This window comes from Globicephala melas, chromosome 1 (genome assembly GCF_963455315.2).
Source record: "Globicephala melas chromosome 1, mGloMel1.2, whole genome shotgun sequence".
Classification (NCBI taxonomy): Eukaryota; Metazoa; Chordata; class Mammalia; order Artiodactyla; family Delphinidae; genus Globicephala; species Globicephala melas.
In genome coordinates this window covers 20,901,953-20,917,091 of record NC_083314.1, presented here as the reverse complement: position 1 = coordinate 20,917,091, position 15,139 = coordinate 20,901,953, and the positions used below count along the sequence as shown (strand labels likewise).

General features: G+C 46.4%; 1 protein-coding gene across 3 annotated transcripts in view; it reads left to right on the top strand.

Annotated features, from left to right (window-relative positions):
* The window catches only part of SUSD4 (sushi domain containing 4), a 121,339-nt gene that overhangs the window by 53,004 nt on the left and 53,196 nt on the right, over nucleotides 1-15,139 (top strand). For all 3 annotated transcript variants that reach the window (XM_030868384.2, XM_030868383.2, XM_060300217.1), the window contains exon 3: nucleotides 12,648-12,860. In XM_030868384.2, coding sequence (XP_030724244.2) covers nucleotides 12,648-12,860 — 213 coding nt within the window. The remainder of the gene's footprint in view (nucleotides 1-12,647; nucleotides 12,861-15,139) is intronic.

Below are 15,139 nucleotides of genomic sequence, written 5' to 3'. Positions count from 1 at the left end.
ATATGGGCACGTTTTGTATGGTGACTTAATATAGGTGATGGAAACAGGATTTTCCTTGAGCTAAGGGCATCTTAAAAACAGAGAAAGAAACGAACAAAAAACCCAAAACAGAGCCCTAATCTCTTTGTTACTTGCATGTACCGAGGTTTACCTGTTAATAGGACTGAAGACTGTCTTGGTGATAAAAGAAGACAGTCTTCTGGCACGATCTGGTCCTCACTCAGCAGCTTCTTTTCCATCTTCTATTTTGTTTTGTATCTTGCTCTTCCTGGCTGTCCCCACATGATGAAAAAGTCCCAGTGGCACTTGAGAATGTAAATAAAGGTTAGAAACCTCACGATCTGGACTCTAGTTGGTGACTGAACCATTCAAGGGAGGGAATATACAGTGTTTTTGAAAAGATTGTGGGTACTGTTAGAAAAGTTAGTACTGTTAACAGTTGGATTTTTATACAGTGGCTGGGAAAGTGAATCCTATCAGACTGTTATCTTGATCTCACAGGGTTGGCGTGTGGGTGAAATGAGATTGTGTATGTAAAACACTTTGTAAACTGTAAAGTTCTCTCCATGTGGAAAACAGTTTTCAAATTGCTCTAAAGCTGTTGATTACAGAAAAGAAAGGGAATTTGATTTTTCATTACCTCTTTATTTAAACAAATTTTAATTGAAGTATAGTTGATTTACAGTGTTGTGTTAGTTTCTGGTGTACAGCAAAGTGATTCAGTTATACATATATATTCTTCTTCAGATGCTTTTCCATTATAGGCTATTACAAGATATTGAATATAGTTCTCTGTGCTATATAGTAGGACCTTGTTGTTTATCTATTTTATATATAGTAGTCTGTATCTGCTAATCCCACACTCCTAATTCATCCCTCCCCTACCATTTCTCCTTTGGTAACCTTAAGTCTGTTTTCTAAGTCTGTGAGTCTGTTTCTGTTTTGTAAATAAGTTCATTTGTATCATATTTTAGATTCTACATATAAGTGATACCATATGATATTTGTCTTTCTCTGTCTGACTTCCTTTACTTAGTCTCTAGGTCTAAGCAATCTTAGAAGTCACCTAAATAATTTCCCCCTCATTTTCTAGCTGAGAAATTTGTGACAGAAAGTTTAAATGACTGTGCAGACTCACACAGTGAATCCCTAAGTGAGAGATTAGAACACGGGGTCCGGATTTCTAATCCAGGCTTCTTCCTACTTGGAGGGCAGAAGGCAACTTAATCTCTAGGTCCGTCCATGTTGCTGCAAATGGCATTATTTCATTCTTTTTTATGGCCGAGTACTATTCCATTGTGTATATATATAAACCACGTCTTCTTTATCCATTCACCTGTGAATGGACATTTAGCTTACCTCCACGCCTTGGCTATCGTAAATCGCGCTGCTATGAACATTGGGGTGCATATGTATCTTTTCGAACTATAGTTTTCTCCGGATATATGCCCAGGAGTGGGATTGCTGGATTATATGGTAGCTCTATTTTTAGTTTTTTTAAGGACCCTCCATACTGTTTTCCATAGTGGCTGCACCATTTTACATTCCCACCAACAGTGTAGGAGGGTTCCCTTTTCTCCACACCCTCTCCAGCATTTAGCGTTTGTAGATTTTTTGATGATGGCCATTCTGACCGGTGTGAGGTGATACCTCATTGTAGTTTTGAGTTGCATTTCTCTAATAATTAGCGACGTTCCCTTTTCGCGTGAAGGGAATTTGATTTTTAGGAAGTAACAAATAACCACAAGCATTCTGAAAGTGTGTTCTAGGATTTTTTTTTTTTTTTTTTTTTTAACCAACCACGCATTACCTTCTGGGCCTCTTCAGTCTGAGTGCTTGTGCTTTCGGAGGTTTCTACCAATTTTTATGAAAAAGTGACTAGAAATCATGGAATTTGGCAGTGGTAGAGATCTGATAAATCATCCAATTACCTCATTCAGTGATAAGATGTTAAAACCCAAGAAGATCGCGTTATTTATCCAGGGTCACAGAGCCCGCTAGACAGGTCACCTCATTATACTCAATAAGGATTGGCTTTCGAAAAGAGCCACATTTTTAGCTTCTCAGTCAGTTTTTCAATTTAGCCTTGCCTTCTTCAAATGTTTCGTCTACTGGTCATCCTAAAGTTTATATCAACTGTGAACCTTCCATGCCACCATGTTCCATTCTTCTTCCCAGCTGGTGGAAGAAATCCTCAGATTTTTCTGCCGAATGGTTTATTTCAAACAGATGAAGGTTTATTCTGTTTTTCCCTGTTATGATATCACCATCTGGAATAAGTTTATTATGTTGCTGGACATGCTTTTAGGGAGCAGTATCATGAAACTAGAGTGAAATCACATTAGGAGTTAGCATTGTTCTCAGTTTTGTTGGAGCCGAAACTGAGTGAAAGGACTTAGGAATAATTGAGTAATCAGAGCGAATTAAATCAAGAGGAGAAAAATACCAGTTCTGGCATCCAGTGGGGAGTGCTATGACTGCCACATCTGTAGTCTCTATCCATTTTAATCAAGTCGAAATTATGCTATTAAGACTTATTTTTGCTACACTTACTTGCTCAGACGTAGCCGATGTTATATTCATCTCTGGATATTTCTTGAAACATTAAAACATTCTCCCTATTTCTTGGGAAAGGTTACCTAACTTGATTCCCATACAAATATTCCAAGCTTCTATTATGTCTATAACTGTGTATGCAGTATTCAGTGTAGATTCTGGGTAATGGAATCCAAAATACTGAGTTTTCAACCCACCTAGATAAATCCAACACATTGTTGGTTCTTCCAAAAACTAGGTTTAAGTGATATCCTGTTAGTATAAATTTGCTATCATAAATAGTAGACGGTACACAGCTAGAAAATGGCAGAGTCAGGATTCAAAGTACACAGTCTCGCTGCAGAACCTGAGCCCTTAAGCACCCACTACGTTATTTGAAGTAAATGTATGTTATCACGTGGAACGACAAGGTGGAGTATATTTAAAGCAGTGTTTTTCAAACCTTTTTGACTGTGAACCACCGAAAGAAATATATTTTCCATTGCAGACCAGCATGTGTGCACAAGCAGAACTAATAAAACCACACAAAACAGTACTCACCCTTACCGTGGAGGAGGCACTCTGACTTCTCCTTTCTCTTTCATTTCTAAAAAGTGCTGGCTGTGACCCTTAAAATTGATTTCATGACCTACTGCAAGGCCACAGCTTGTAGATCAAAAACTCAAGGTCCTAGATGCAGGCTGGCTCTGCAGGAAGTCCCAGTTCATGCCACCTGCTGAGTGAGCGCCCTTAGCTCCTTCCCCCAGCGCCCAGCACTGTTTGTTGAGTGAGTGTATACACAGATTATATTTTCCTTTCCCCATCTCTGTTTTAGTAAGTGCCCTCTCCCCTTCTTTCTTTTTCTTTTTAAAACAAAAAGCTGAAATTTTGCCAAACATGGAGATGATTTAGACTGGAACAGAGGAGGTCAAGAAACACTGACTAATGATCTTGTTAGGGAGATATGGGGTTATTAATGAATCTTTATAAAGCAAATTACATTTTCACATTGATTTTAATTGTAATTTCCACAGTGTTAAATTGTTAAATTGCTGTTTCTACCGCATTCTGACTCTGGGGCCTCCTCTTATCCCAGCAAGGGTCTTCCGTGGCCCACTCTGGCTTCCCTCCTCCTGGTGGGTTCACTTGGGAGGGGCCTACCAGCTCCTTGATCTCCATAAGAGTTGAGGCATTCCAGCAGCCTTGGGGCCCGGGTTACTCAGTCCTCCTAGCATTTCCTGGAAGATGTTTGGCAGCCCCTAAACTATCTAGCACTGGCGGGGTGGGGGGGATCCTCTAATTGTTTGAGCCTGACCTTGGCTCAGGACGGACCTCCAGAATATGTAGAACTTCTCTAGGATCTCAGGCTCAGAAGGAACACCCATTGATGTTCAACTCCAGCGTGGCAACAGCTTGAAGGGATGTCAGGAGCCTCTGATGGGCTGACAGGCAGAGAATGGACCAGCCCCAAAGTGCAGTTGGCTGCCAGGTGGCCGGAAACTTCTGGCACATCAGGTAGTTCTGTGTTATCAGGTCACCTATAGCCGACCTGATACACAGGAGCTCTGTGTTTGAAAATACTGATGTTAGAGAATTGATCTATTTGCTGAATAGATTTTGCCTAATACGATTTCTGTAGTATTGCCTCTATCTTCTTCTTCTTTTTGTTGCTGATGCCTTGTTACAGATACAGCACCAGCTCACACAGTTTCTGGAATAAGGCAGGCTATCAATACATGTGTTCAGGGCTTCCCTGGTGGCGCAGTGGTTGAGAATCCGCCTGCCGATGCAGGGAACACGGGTTCGAGCCCCGGTCCGGGAGGATCCCACATGCTGCGGAGCGGCTGGGCCCGTGCGCCATGGCCGCTGAGCCTGCGCGTCCGGAGCCTGTGCTCCGCAACGGGAGAGGCCACAACAGTGAGAGGCCCGCGTACCGCAAAAAAAAAAAAAAAAAAAAAATACATGTGTTAATTTAAAAAATGAATTAAAGTAGTTCTAAGAACAAGGGCTTCTTGAGACGGTGGGGGAGATCAAGGTGAGGTGTGTGTTGGCAGTAAAGAGACGGTCAAAGGATCCCCTCATCAACAGATCCTCAGGACCGTCCCAATGCATTTTAGCTTGTAATTCAGCAAGCCCAGATAATTAAACTTTCAGAATCTTTAAGAATAGGTTTTTTTGAAGATTTTTCTCTAATGCGGCAGAAGCATTCCCTTCCTGGTATAAATGCTTTTTGAAGCACAGTAATATTTTACTAGTTAGGTGGTTTAAAAGAAACTTGGTCTGCGTTGCTGGTGATGAGAAAAAGACAGATTTTAGCCCAAGGCAGCTGGAATTGGAATGTTCACATCTAATGGGGGAAAAGCCCTTACGTGGCCAAGAGGGACTTCCTCAAGCTTACTACATCCTTCTCCATTTATTCTTTTGCTGTCGAGGGCAATAGGCTCTCCACTCACCAGGACTAATTCTGTTTCATGAAACTGATATCTGAGGTTAGATCGTGATCTCCTCAAGAGCAGTTTTCATCACCAGAAATGCTCTTCAGATCCCTGTTGTGGTCAATAGCTGTCTGGTGGCTGACTGCCTGGATTCTTGAATGTTTTGGGGGACCATAAAGGTTCCCCAGCCTCTTCATTCTGAGACGGTGTGCTGGGAGGTGTGCTGGGAACCATGAGGATTTACGTCCTATTGAATCATTAACTGTTTCACCGTTGCTATTGGCTCAGTCCTGTTTTAACTGATACAGGGACTCAAAAACATTTACGAATATTCTTGCCCTCACAGAGTTTAGGATTCATGAAGATTCGAGTCATTCACAAATGTGAAATACAACAAGAGAAGGACCTTCTCACTAAGTAAATGCATAAAAAATCAATTTCTGTGTCTCTATTCTGTTTCTTCCCCCAAAGACTCATATAGCAGTTTACAGGGAGACGGAAGCCCGGTCCTAGTTTGAAATTGATTTGGCTACATTTGATACACTCTTCCTTTCTAGGATATGACTTTTCAGTTATAATAAGCCAAAAGATTGCTTTTCACACCTCTTTCATTTTTACGATTCTTTTCAAAGACTTCCGTTGCTCACAGTAAAACTGTCCGGTAGGTTTCAGCAGACTCAGAAGTATCCGAATCAGAAGTGTCAAGACTTCGTAATGAGATTGAGGCCGGATGCGTTGGTGTGTGAAGACGGGGATTCTCTCAATCCCACCGAGAACAAGTTCAAATTACAATCCTACCCATGACTTGTTCCTGGGCTCACAGACAGTAAGCAGGAAAATCAGTGCCAGTAATGGAGATGCCAGGACTCAAGAGTGTGACACGGGCTGAGAAAGCACCAGAGGGGACCTCAGGCCGGGACTCTACAGCATGCTGTTCAGACCCCCAGGCCCCAGGCGCTGCCCCTGCCCCTGCCACTGTGCCCCGACTGCCTCAATGGGCTGCTTACCGGAACTCAGGGGTCCAGAGAGAAATATCATCCTCTGGAGTGTGGGGACAGTCAGCATCCATGTTACTCTTGTTTGTAAAGTGCACGAGTACCTTTAGGAAGACTGTATTTATTAGTCTGGGTTCTCCAGAGAAAACAGAGCCCATAGGAGATAGATCCCATGCATGCACTGTAAGGACTTGGCTAATGCAGTTATGGAGGCTGGGAAGTCCAAGATCTGCAGTTGGCAACCTGGAGACTCAGGAGAGCCGAGGGTGTAAGTTCCGGTCTGAATCCGCAGGCCTGAGAACCAGGAGAGCCCATGGTGTAAGTTCCAGTCTCAGTCTGAGTCTGATGGCAGGAGAAGATTGATGCGCCAGCTTGAAGACAGTCAGGAGAGAGCAAGAATTCTTTCTACACTCCCTTTTATCTTCAGACCATCAACTGATTGCGTGAGGCCCACCCACATAAGGGAGGGCAATCTGCTTTACTCAGTCTACCCACTCAAAGCCAGTCTCATCCAGAAACACCCTCAGAGACACAGCCAGAATAAATGTTTGATGAAATATCTGGGCATCCCCTGGCCTAGTCAAGTGGACACATAAAATGAACCATCACAAAGACTGTCTCTTGTAGATAGGTGTTGCACTCTGAATTGAATTTAGAAGCAACTGCTAGGGGATGCGGGATGCTGCTTCCAGCCACTTATGAAAATGGAATATTCCCTTTTCCTCCCACTTCCCCCACAAAGAAACATATTGGAAATCATGCTGTGAACTTTTTTCTCCATGCTGTGGCTACTTAGCTCCAAAGCATACACAGAATTTGAAGAATGGGGTGAAAGTGATGGGGACCTTAGGAGTATGGTTCCTGGGATAAGATGATTTGAGTGGTTATTTTCCACTCCTCTTCCCTAATCCCTAAAGCAGCCCCCCCCCCCCCCCCCCCCGCTTAATAGATGTGTGATCTGATGGGGCTGATCGTCAACATTTCAGAAAGGCATTAAGAGAACAGCTCTACAGAAGAATGACCTGGGCTGGGAACTGATCCGCTCGGGGGTGATTTGAAAAGTGGAGTCTGAAGACGTGGCAAGTCCTAGAAAATTACTATCTTGCTCCATGGGATTAGTTGTCCAAAATGAAGAATATTTCCTTCTTGTACCATCCCATTTTCTGATTGCTCTCTTCTTAGCACTTGTTCTTATTTCCCTCTTCCATGCCGAGGGCTGGATCCCACGGCCCACAGCACCCTGATCATCAGCGCTGTCCCAGGCATGGGAACAGAGCCGGAGGCTAGCAGTGGTGACATGAAAGCAGAGAAAGTGGATGGAAATGCTCTTTTTAAAAGGAAGGAATAAAGAAAGAAAGAGTACCGAGTCAGATTCATTGGGAAATTCTGCTGCTCTCCCGTCATCATTTCCACGCCGCTCTCATCATTTATTTATTAGAGCAGGAGTCATTTTTCTGGTGGGTTCGGGGCTGCATCTTCAGCTCTCACTTGAATGATCTGTCCTTCTCTGAGAGAGAACAGCTCTGTGGCCCGGGGCACGGTGGTAGGGTGGTGGGACAAGTCGAGGGGTCAGTGCCTAGGACTTAGCAGTCCGCATGGCTCATTTGTGAGCAGGGGGTGACCGGCCCCAAGTGTGTGTGTGGTGGCGGGGGAGGCACAGATGTCTCAGCCAAATCCTTTGCGTAAACCTACCCTGGGCCCTACAGTGGAGACAGAGGAGGAAGGCTGAGGTGTCTGAGGATGTGGATTGGAAGAAGGGTATAAAAATCTAAGGAATGCAGTCTCCTTAGGCTGGGAGACAAGAGGAAGGTGAGAGGGTGTTAGAGAGTGTGTCTGTGCTGGGGGAGAGAATGCACACCTCCCTTGTCTATGGAATACATAAGCTTCTGGGACTATCAGAGTGATAGGTGTGACTGTTTGGTGGGATGGCGTGGGGATCTTTGCCTGATGAGTGCAGCAGAGCATGTGACTCCATCCATCCATCCACCCTCCATCCATCCACCCACCCACCCTCCATCCATTCATCTTCTGTTCATCCATCCAGCCATCCACCCTCCATCCACCCACCCACCCCCCCATCCATTCATCTTCTATTCATCCATCCAGCCATCCAGCCATCCACCCACCTATCCTCATCATCTATCCATCCATCCATCCATTCATCTCCTGTCCATCCATCCATCTATCTACCCACCTATTTTCTATCCATCCACCTATCCTCTCTCCATCCATCTATCCACCCACCTGTCCTCTATCCATCACCCATCTATCCATCCATCTATCCACCCACCAGTCCTTCACTAGCAGCACTGGTGGAATGCTCACACTCACTATAGGAGGAAGTGAAGTATAGGACCCCATCTCCCCCTCCAGGAGTTCACAGCCCAGTGGGAGAGACAGCTAAGCAGACCAGCAATGACAGGGTGAGGGGCTGGCTGAGAGAGGTCAGCCCAGGTGCCTGAAGGGAGGAAGAAGGCTCCCAAGGGGAGGCGCTATTTAAGCTGAGTCCTGGAGGATGAGCACGTTATGGGGCACATGCTTCCCTCATGGAGGTTCTGGCATAACTCCCCTTCCTGCCCCAGTGGAGGGCAATCCCTTCTCCAGGGTTTGGGTCCCCTCCCTGCCCACATCCAGGTGCAGGGAACTTACCCCTCTTGCCTCCCCTTTGCTCCCCGTCATCTGCAATCTTTGTTTCTCCCTGCTGTGTAGAGACATATTCAAATCTCCTTCATCTTATAATTTTATTACAACAATCAAACCCCTCCCTTGACCCTAATCCAGGGATAACTCCCAACCTGTGTTCTTTTGTTCGCACTAAGCATCTGGAAAGAGAAGCCCATGCTTACTCTCACTGCCCCCCGCTAAACGTCAGCAGGCAGGCGTCCTCCCCCGGGGATAGTTCTTCCTTGTCCCTGAAGCTGCCTGGGCACTGGTCCCATCGCTCCCCGCCCCCAGCCAGTGGATGCTTCTCAGACGTGGCCTAGTGGATCTTAGCTGACCCTGCCGCCCGCTCCTTCCTTCCTGAACCCCTTTCCCTTGCTCCCATGACACAGTCAGGTCTTCCTTCTCCGCGGCCCTGTGTTCCCAGTGTCCTTTGTGGGTGCCTTGGCTGTTTCTCCTCTCACGCTGTGCTCGTTCCCGGGACGGTGCACCAGCCCAGGGCACCATGGAGCTTCAGACTCGGCCTCCAGCTCATCACCAGGCATCTCTGCCTGGGTGTCCCCCCTCCACCAAGAACTCAAACTGCCCGGCCCCCCACCAGACATATCATTGCTGTCTTCACCTTGTCCCGTCAGTCTGAGTGCACGGCCCCGCTGTCTACGCCGTCGTCGACATCAGAACGCGGGCGTTATCCTAGATGCCTCTCTTTGAATTCATTTCCCTAACCCCATCCTCCATCCAGTTGGTCACAGGTTTTGTGATTCTGTGTCCTTAGTGTCTCATGTGGCCCTGTTTCTGTTCCATTGCGCCCGCCTTGGTTCTGACTCCTCGTTTCCCACCCAGTTCTGGCACGAGCCCTGAGGTCCCACAGTTCTCAGATGCCGGTCCTCCCTTGGGCAGGTGCGGGACTAGCTGCCTAAGAGTCATTGAGAGAACTTTCTAAAACTCAAGACTTCTGGGTCCCAGCCCAGCCAGAGAGAGCCTGGATCCGTGAACGTCCTTTTACGAAGCTGCCCTGCTGCTCCTTCGGTGCAGCTGGTGGCCTGGAGACACTTCCGATGAGCTTCCTGCCTCCTGCTTGGTCTAGATGAGTCCGTCCCCCTTGCGAGTACAGGAAAGATCATTCAACAAAACGAATCTGATGCCAGTCGTGTCTTTGTTCGAAGCTCTCAGTACATGGCATGCCCCTACCTCTAACCTCCTCATTAAATCCAGACCCTTAGCGAACACATTCAGCCTTCGGGATCTGCTGTCGCCGTCTCCTGCCCTCCCTTCGCCACCCTCCACCCCAGGGCTCCACCTATGGCGGTCACCCTGCCCCCAGCCTGGCAGAACGACCTCTTCCCTGAAATGTGCTCAGCGGCTTCCCCCCTCCATGCCTTGTGACCTGCACCCCCCAGTGCCCTTCCTCCCTCTGGCTGGCGGGTGTCTGCCTAGCTGTGAGCAGTCAGCCCCAGACCTTCCAGAGGGCTGTCCCCTCCTCTTACCCTCGGCTTGCCCTTCTGTGGCCGCCCAGTGACTGACACGGTCTCTGTTTGACTTACGGCGTGTGTGTCAGAGTGACTTTCACTCACAGACTGCCAGAAAGCGTCCAGACCATTCATGTTTCTGTATGTTTATGCTTCTAGGCTTTCTGGGCTGGCATGGAATCACGAATTCCGTTGCTGCTAGTTGCCCCCTCAATACCATAATGGGTATACGTTTAAAGGACCCACCCTGAGATGGCCAGACTCAGAAGGAAATCATTGACCTTCATCACTTAGGAAGCACTTGACAATTTACAGTGCTTTCCTTTGAAACGAAAACATGAAGCCATCCTGCTAGTACTTTATTGCCCTCCCCCCAGATGGGTATTAATCACCCTCCAAGGGGCTGGAAAACAGCCTCCACTGTCAGGGTGCTCATAGCGGGGCAGAGCTGTGGCTGCGTGTCAGGGGGGCTGAGAGGCTAGATGGTGTCCTTTGTCAAAGCGTCTTCTGTTTGATAAAGTATCAGACCTGCTCCCACTTAAAGATGTAATAGAGTCAGATGTGGACGCTCTCCACTTCCCTGCTTTCCTCCTTGACTTTTCGCTTGGTCCACTGCCGCATGCCCTCGGCAGAGAGAGCACGTTATGACTGCTGGACCTGGTGCTGCCGTGGTGCCTACTGTGCTGTGTCTGTGGCTTTCAGCACAGCGGTGCTGGCAGAATGTCCAGGGTCTTGAGGTCAGTTGGGGAGGACAGCAAGTGAGCCCTTCATGAGCCCATGAAAGTTGGGGTCAGGGAATCACCTACCAGCTGAGGATGTTTTGCAAGCCCAGTGTGTTACAGAGGATCAGATGTCTCATGAGTCTGACATCTGGGCATCGCCTGGAAACCACATAAGTCCTCCAGGAGCCCTGGTGATACTGCCTCTCGGTCTGGGCTGAGATTTTCTAAGACGGCCCAGGCTATTCCTGTCCCTCTGCCACGTCTTGACCTGGCACCAGCAGCTGCGCTGGGGGCGGGGGTGGACGGGCACACCAACCCCCATCTGGAAGGAATCACGCATAGTTATTCTGGGTACCTTTTCAGGAAGGATTTGTTGGTTGATTTTATAAGAAAATGGAGTAGAAGGCCTTCGTAGTGCACAGAAGTTTGGGGCTCTCTGTCGCCTACATTGCTTCCCTTGGAGGGTACATTGGAGCACTGTGCACATAGACGACCCATTCCTTATCCTTGGGGTCCCCCAACGAGCTCGTGACATCCATGAGCTCCGTGTGGCTACACAAAAGATCGTTCAAAAATGCAGATCTGGTCCCAGTCATGTCTTTGTCCGAAGCTCTCAGTGCGGGCCGTGACCCCAGCCCTCTCCTCCTCATTGAGGCCAGAGTCGGGCCTTCGTCCCAGCCGTCTGGCTGTCTCCCCCACCCTGACATCCAGTCAGTCGACAAGGGGCCCCTGGAACCGGGATGTCTCCCACTCTGGTGCCCTCCCTGCTGCTTCCAGCACTTTCCTGTGCTCTCGGGCCCACCACGTCTGATTGCACCATTGCCTGGGTCTCCTAGCCACACCCTGGGCCCTTTCTCCTCCACTTAGTCCCTCAGGCTGCTGTCCTGTCGGCCTCCTGGTCCCCACTGCCCAGCTCCATGGCCCCACACTGGCCTCCTCGCTCAGCCTGGCTTTCTAGGGTCACCCCGGTATGTCTCCCTCTCCCTTTTCCAACTCTGTTTATTCACTCATCAAACATTTATGGAGCACGTTCTAGGCGGAGCTGTGATAGGTTTCACAAGAGTGAAGAAGTCTCAAAACCTGTCCTCGAGGGGCTCATAACCCAGAATGAGAGGCGATCATTCTCCAAATGATTCGGTACAGGGCTGTGTTCACGTTACAGTGGTGGAACAAATTGGGGGGGGGCGGGGGGAACAGGGAGAGTGGGGTTAAGGAAGGCCTCCCAGAGGAGGAGAAATGTGGACCAGGCCTGGCTGATGGGGGCGAGGGCAGGGGGCAGGGGAGGGTGGGCATCGCCAACCTGCCTCTTCTGCAAACCCTGTATCGCTCTCAGCCACCTGCTGCTCTGCAGACACGCCCGCGGTCTCCCGGCCTGGCCGTTGCGCAAGCCATTCCCCTGTGTCCCCCTTCACGAAGTTGGTTCTGTCCTTGAAGTCTTACCCGTCCTTCAAAGCCAGGCTCAGATTCCATCTCCCCCTTTCCTGGCTACCTCTCCCTCCTCCGCTCCCTTCTGCATTTTGTACTTCAGCCTCGACATTACCATTTTGTATTCCTTTCGTTGTTTACTTTTCCTCATCTGCTACTCCTAGAAACTCTTTGAAGGGCTAACTTGACCGTGGAACTGCAATTACTAATGAGCGCTTTTCTAAGCAAAGAGCAAAGAGCAGTGTGAAATGTGCACTAGAGTGTTTATTTTCTTGGCATTTTTATTGGTGGAGTTGGGTGGCCCATAGCATCGGAAAGAATACAGTGTCTGCCATTTATCATGGGAAACCTTCAGCATCCGAAGAATATATTCAGAGGCACCTTTTCTTCTCTCTGTCCATGTAGGGTTTGATGACCTTCAGGTGTGTGCTGACCCAGGCGTCCCTGAGAATGGCTTCAGGACGCCCAGCGGAGGGGTTTTCTTTGAAAGCTCCGTCACCCGATTTCACTGCCAAGATGGATTCAAGCTGAAGGGCTCTACAAAGAGACTGTGTATGAAACATCTGAACGGAACCCTAGGCTGGATCCCAAGTGATAAACCCGTCTGTGTGCAGGAAGGTAAAGCGCTCTCCTCCACCCCCTACCCCCATCCCATGGAAGCCACTCACGTGGTCAAGCTTGTGGCTGCAGGGGTATGAGCCTGTGTGCCAGACGGGGCGGTACCCTGGACTGCTTTCTGTTTCAGGGCTGATCTTGCAGGCTGATGGAGGAGCACGCGTGTTCAATAAGGGCTGGGGCAGGGGATAAATGCATCTCAGCATCAGGAGTAATCGTCTTCCTTTTCTTTCTCAATTACAACCCAATTTATCACCATTTTTGTCAATGCAAGAGAGCAACTCAGATAACATGAGGGCCATTTATTATTGGGCTGCCAACTCAGCATTCATTTCCATGTTACTCAATAAAAAGTGCAGTAAATATATTGGGCCAAAACTGTATATAATGATACAGAAGATGCATGTTACTGAGAGAATTAAATCAATTACTACTTATCAGTTCTGCGTTAGACATGATTCATTTAAGGAAAGAAAGAACTGTGGCAAACAATGGTAGATTGACAAGGTAGATACTAGCAAGTATCCCTAAATTTATTGGTCGTGACAAGATACTCATTTACTCCTAGCAATTATCCCTAAGTCTATTGGTTGCAACAACTTTATATATGTGTATATATATATATATATTTTGCTTGTTTGTTTTCACCCTATAGAGATACTTTTAGGGTTTAAAAGAATGCATTGAGTTTAACTAATTGGAATGCCAGTTGTTGATTATATATCTCTGATGATCAGCAAGGTTGAAGTAGGAATAGGCATGAATTAAGAATTAATTCTAGCCCCAAATTTCCGTGAGGCACAGAACTAATATCTCATCGAGTTCATTAGAAGAGAGTTTCACTTTCTCTTAACACCATTATTGATTTTATTTGGGGTTGGAGCTTTTATAATAATGCTATGTAAACTCTTATTCTGATTTAGTGTGTATCTTCTTTATGAAACTTTTAAAGTAATTTAATTTGGCAAGCATTGATCAAACATCTATTATGCTCCTCCTTTTGGAAATTATCAAGGATGGGTAAGGTGGTGTCTTACCCTTGAAGTACTTGTTACCTTTGCTTTTATTTTCAAGGTATTTTTTAAAAAGCCAAAATTATATAAAGAATTAAGGTTTTTAAAAGTAAATTTATTTTTCCTCTTACATGCAGTCCATGCAAGCTATGATTTCTGTAAGAGTCTATTAATTAAAGGTTTATTTACTATATAAGATAGATAGACAACAAGGACCTACCGTATAGCACAGGGAACCATATTCAACATCTTGTAATAACCTATAATGGAAAAGAATCTGAAAAAGAATATATATAACAATCACTTTGCTGTACCCTGGAAACTAACACAACACTGTAAATCAACTCTACTTCAATTTAAAAAAAAAAGCTTATTTAATTTGTATGTAAAGACTTTCCTGCTAAAACCCATGGCCTAGGATACCCAGTGCTTAAAACCCAGACAAGCTCAAAAACATCAGAGAACAAACAAAACAACAGGCTTCCTGAATATTGCCCAGAGATGAAGGCCCTCTGTTACTTGGTCATCCTGGAAAAAAAAAAAAGTTTATCCCTTTTTAGATGAGCTTCTTTCCAACCTTGTACATAACAATGTAATACATAGTAATTCCAAGAAAGGGAGTGAAAAATCACCTTGGACTAGAGGCTTCTATTATATAGGTCTGCGTGCATAATTCTGAACACTTAGCCCCAAATGTGCTGGGAGGGGCTGTGTACCTGGGGATGGCAGTGGAGTGTCAGTTCTTTTATTAGGCAACTTAAAATAAGACCAGGTGCTTCCAAAGAACGTACCGAGATTCCTCATTTCCAGTCACGATGTTGTGCTCTCATCGTCATTTTACAGAGTTTGGAAGAACAGGTATTGCCTTTCTAAGTACGACAGTATAATTAATTATTTTTAATATAAATGGTGATCTTTGTTGGTCTTTGAAAGATCTGTATAAGGAGATTACTTTCGTTGCCCTCACGGTGGAGAAAATCATCACTGTTAGCAGCCTAAGCCTTCTGTATGTGGCTTGCAGGGGCGAGGGGCACACAGAAGTCTACTCCATGGATGTCGTAAAGCAGGGAAGAAGCTAAACTATTTTTCCCTGGAGTTGCGAATGGCCTTTGCTCCCTGGTTAGGACTTATGCTGGGCTAATAGTAAGGGCTGCTCAATTCATTTGTTTCTGTTGTTAGGTAATTCTTTTTTTAAAAAATTTATTTATTTATTCATTTATTTAATTTTTGGCTGCATTGGGTCTTTGCTGCTCCACACGGGTTTTCTCT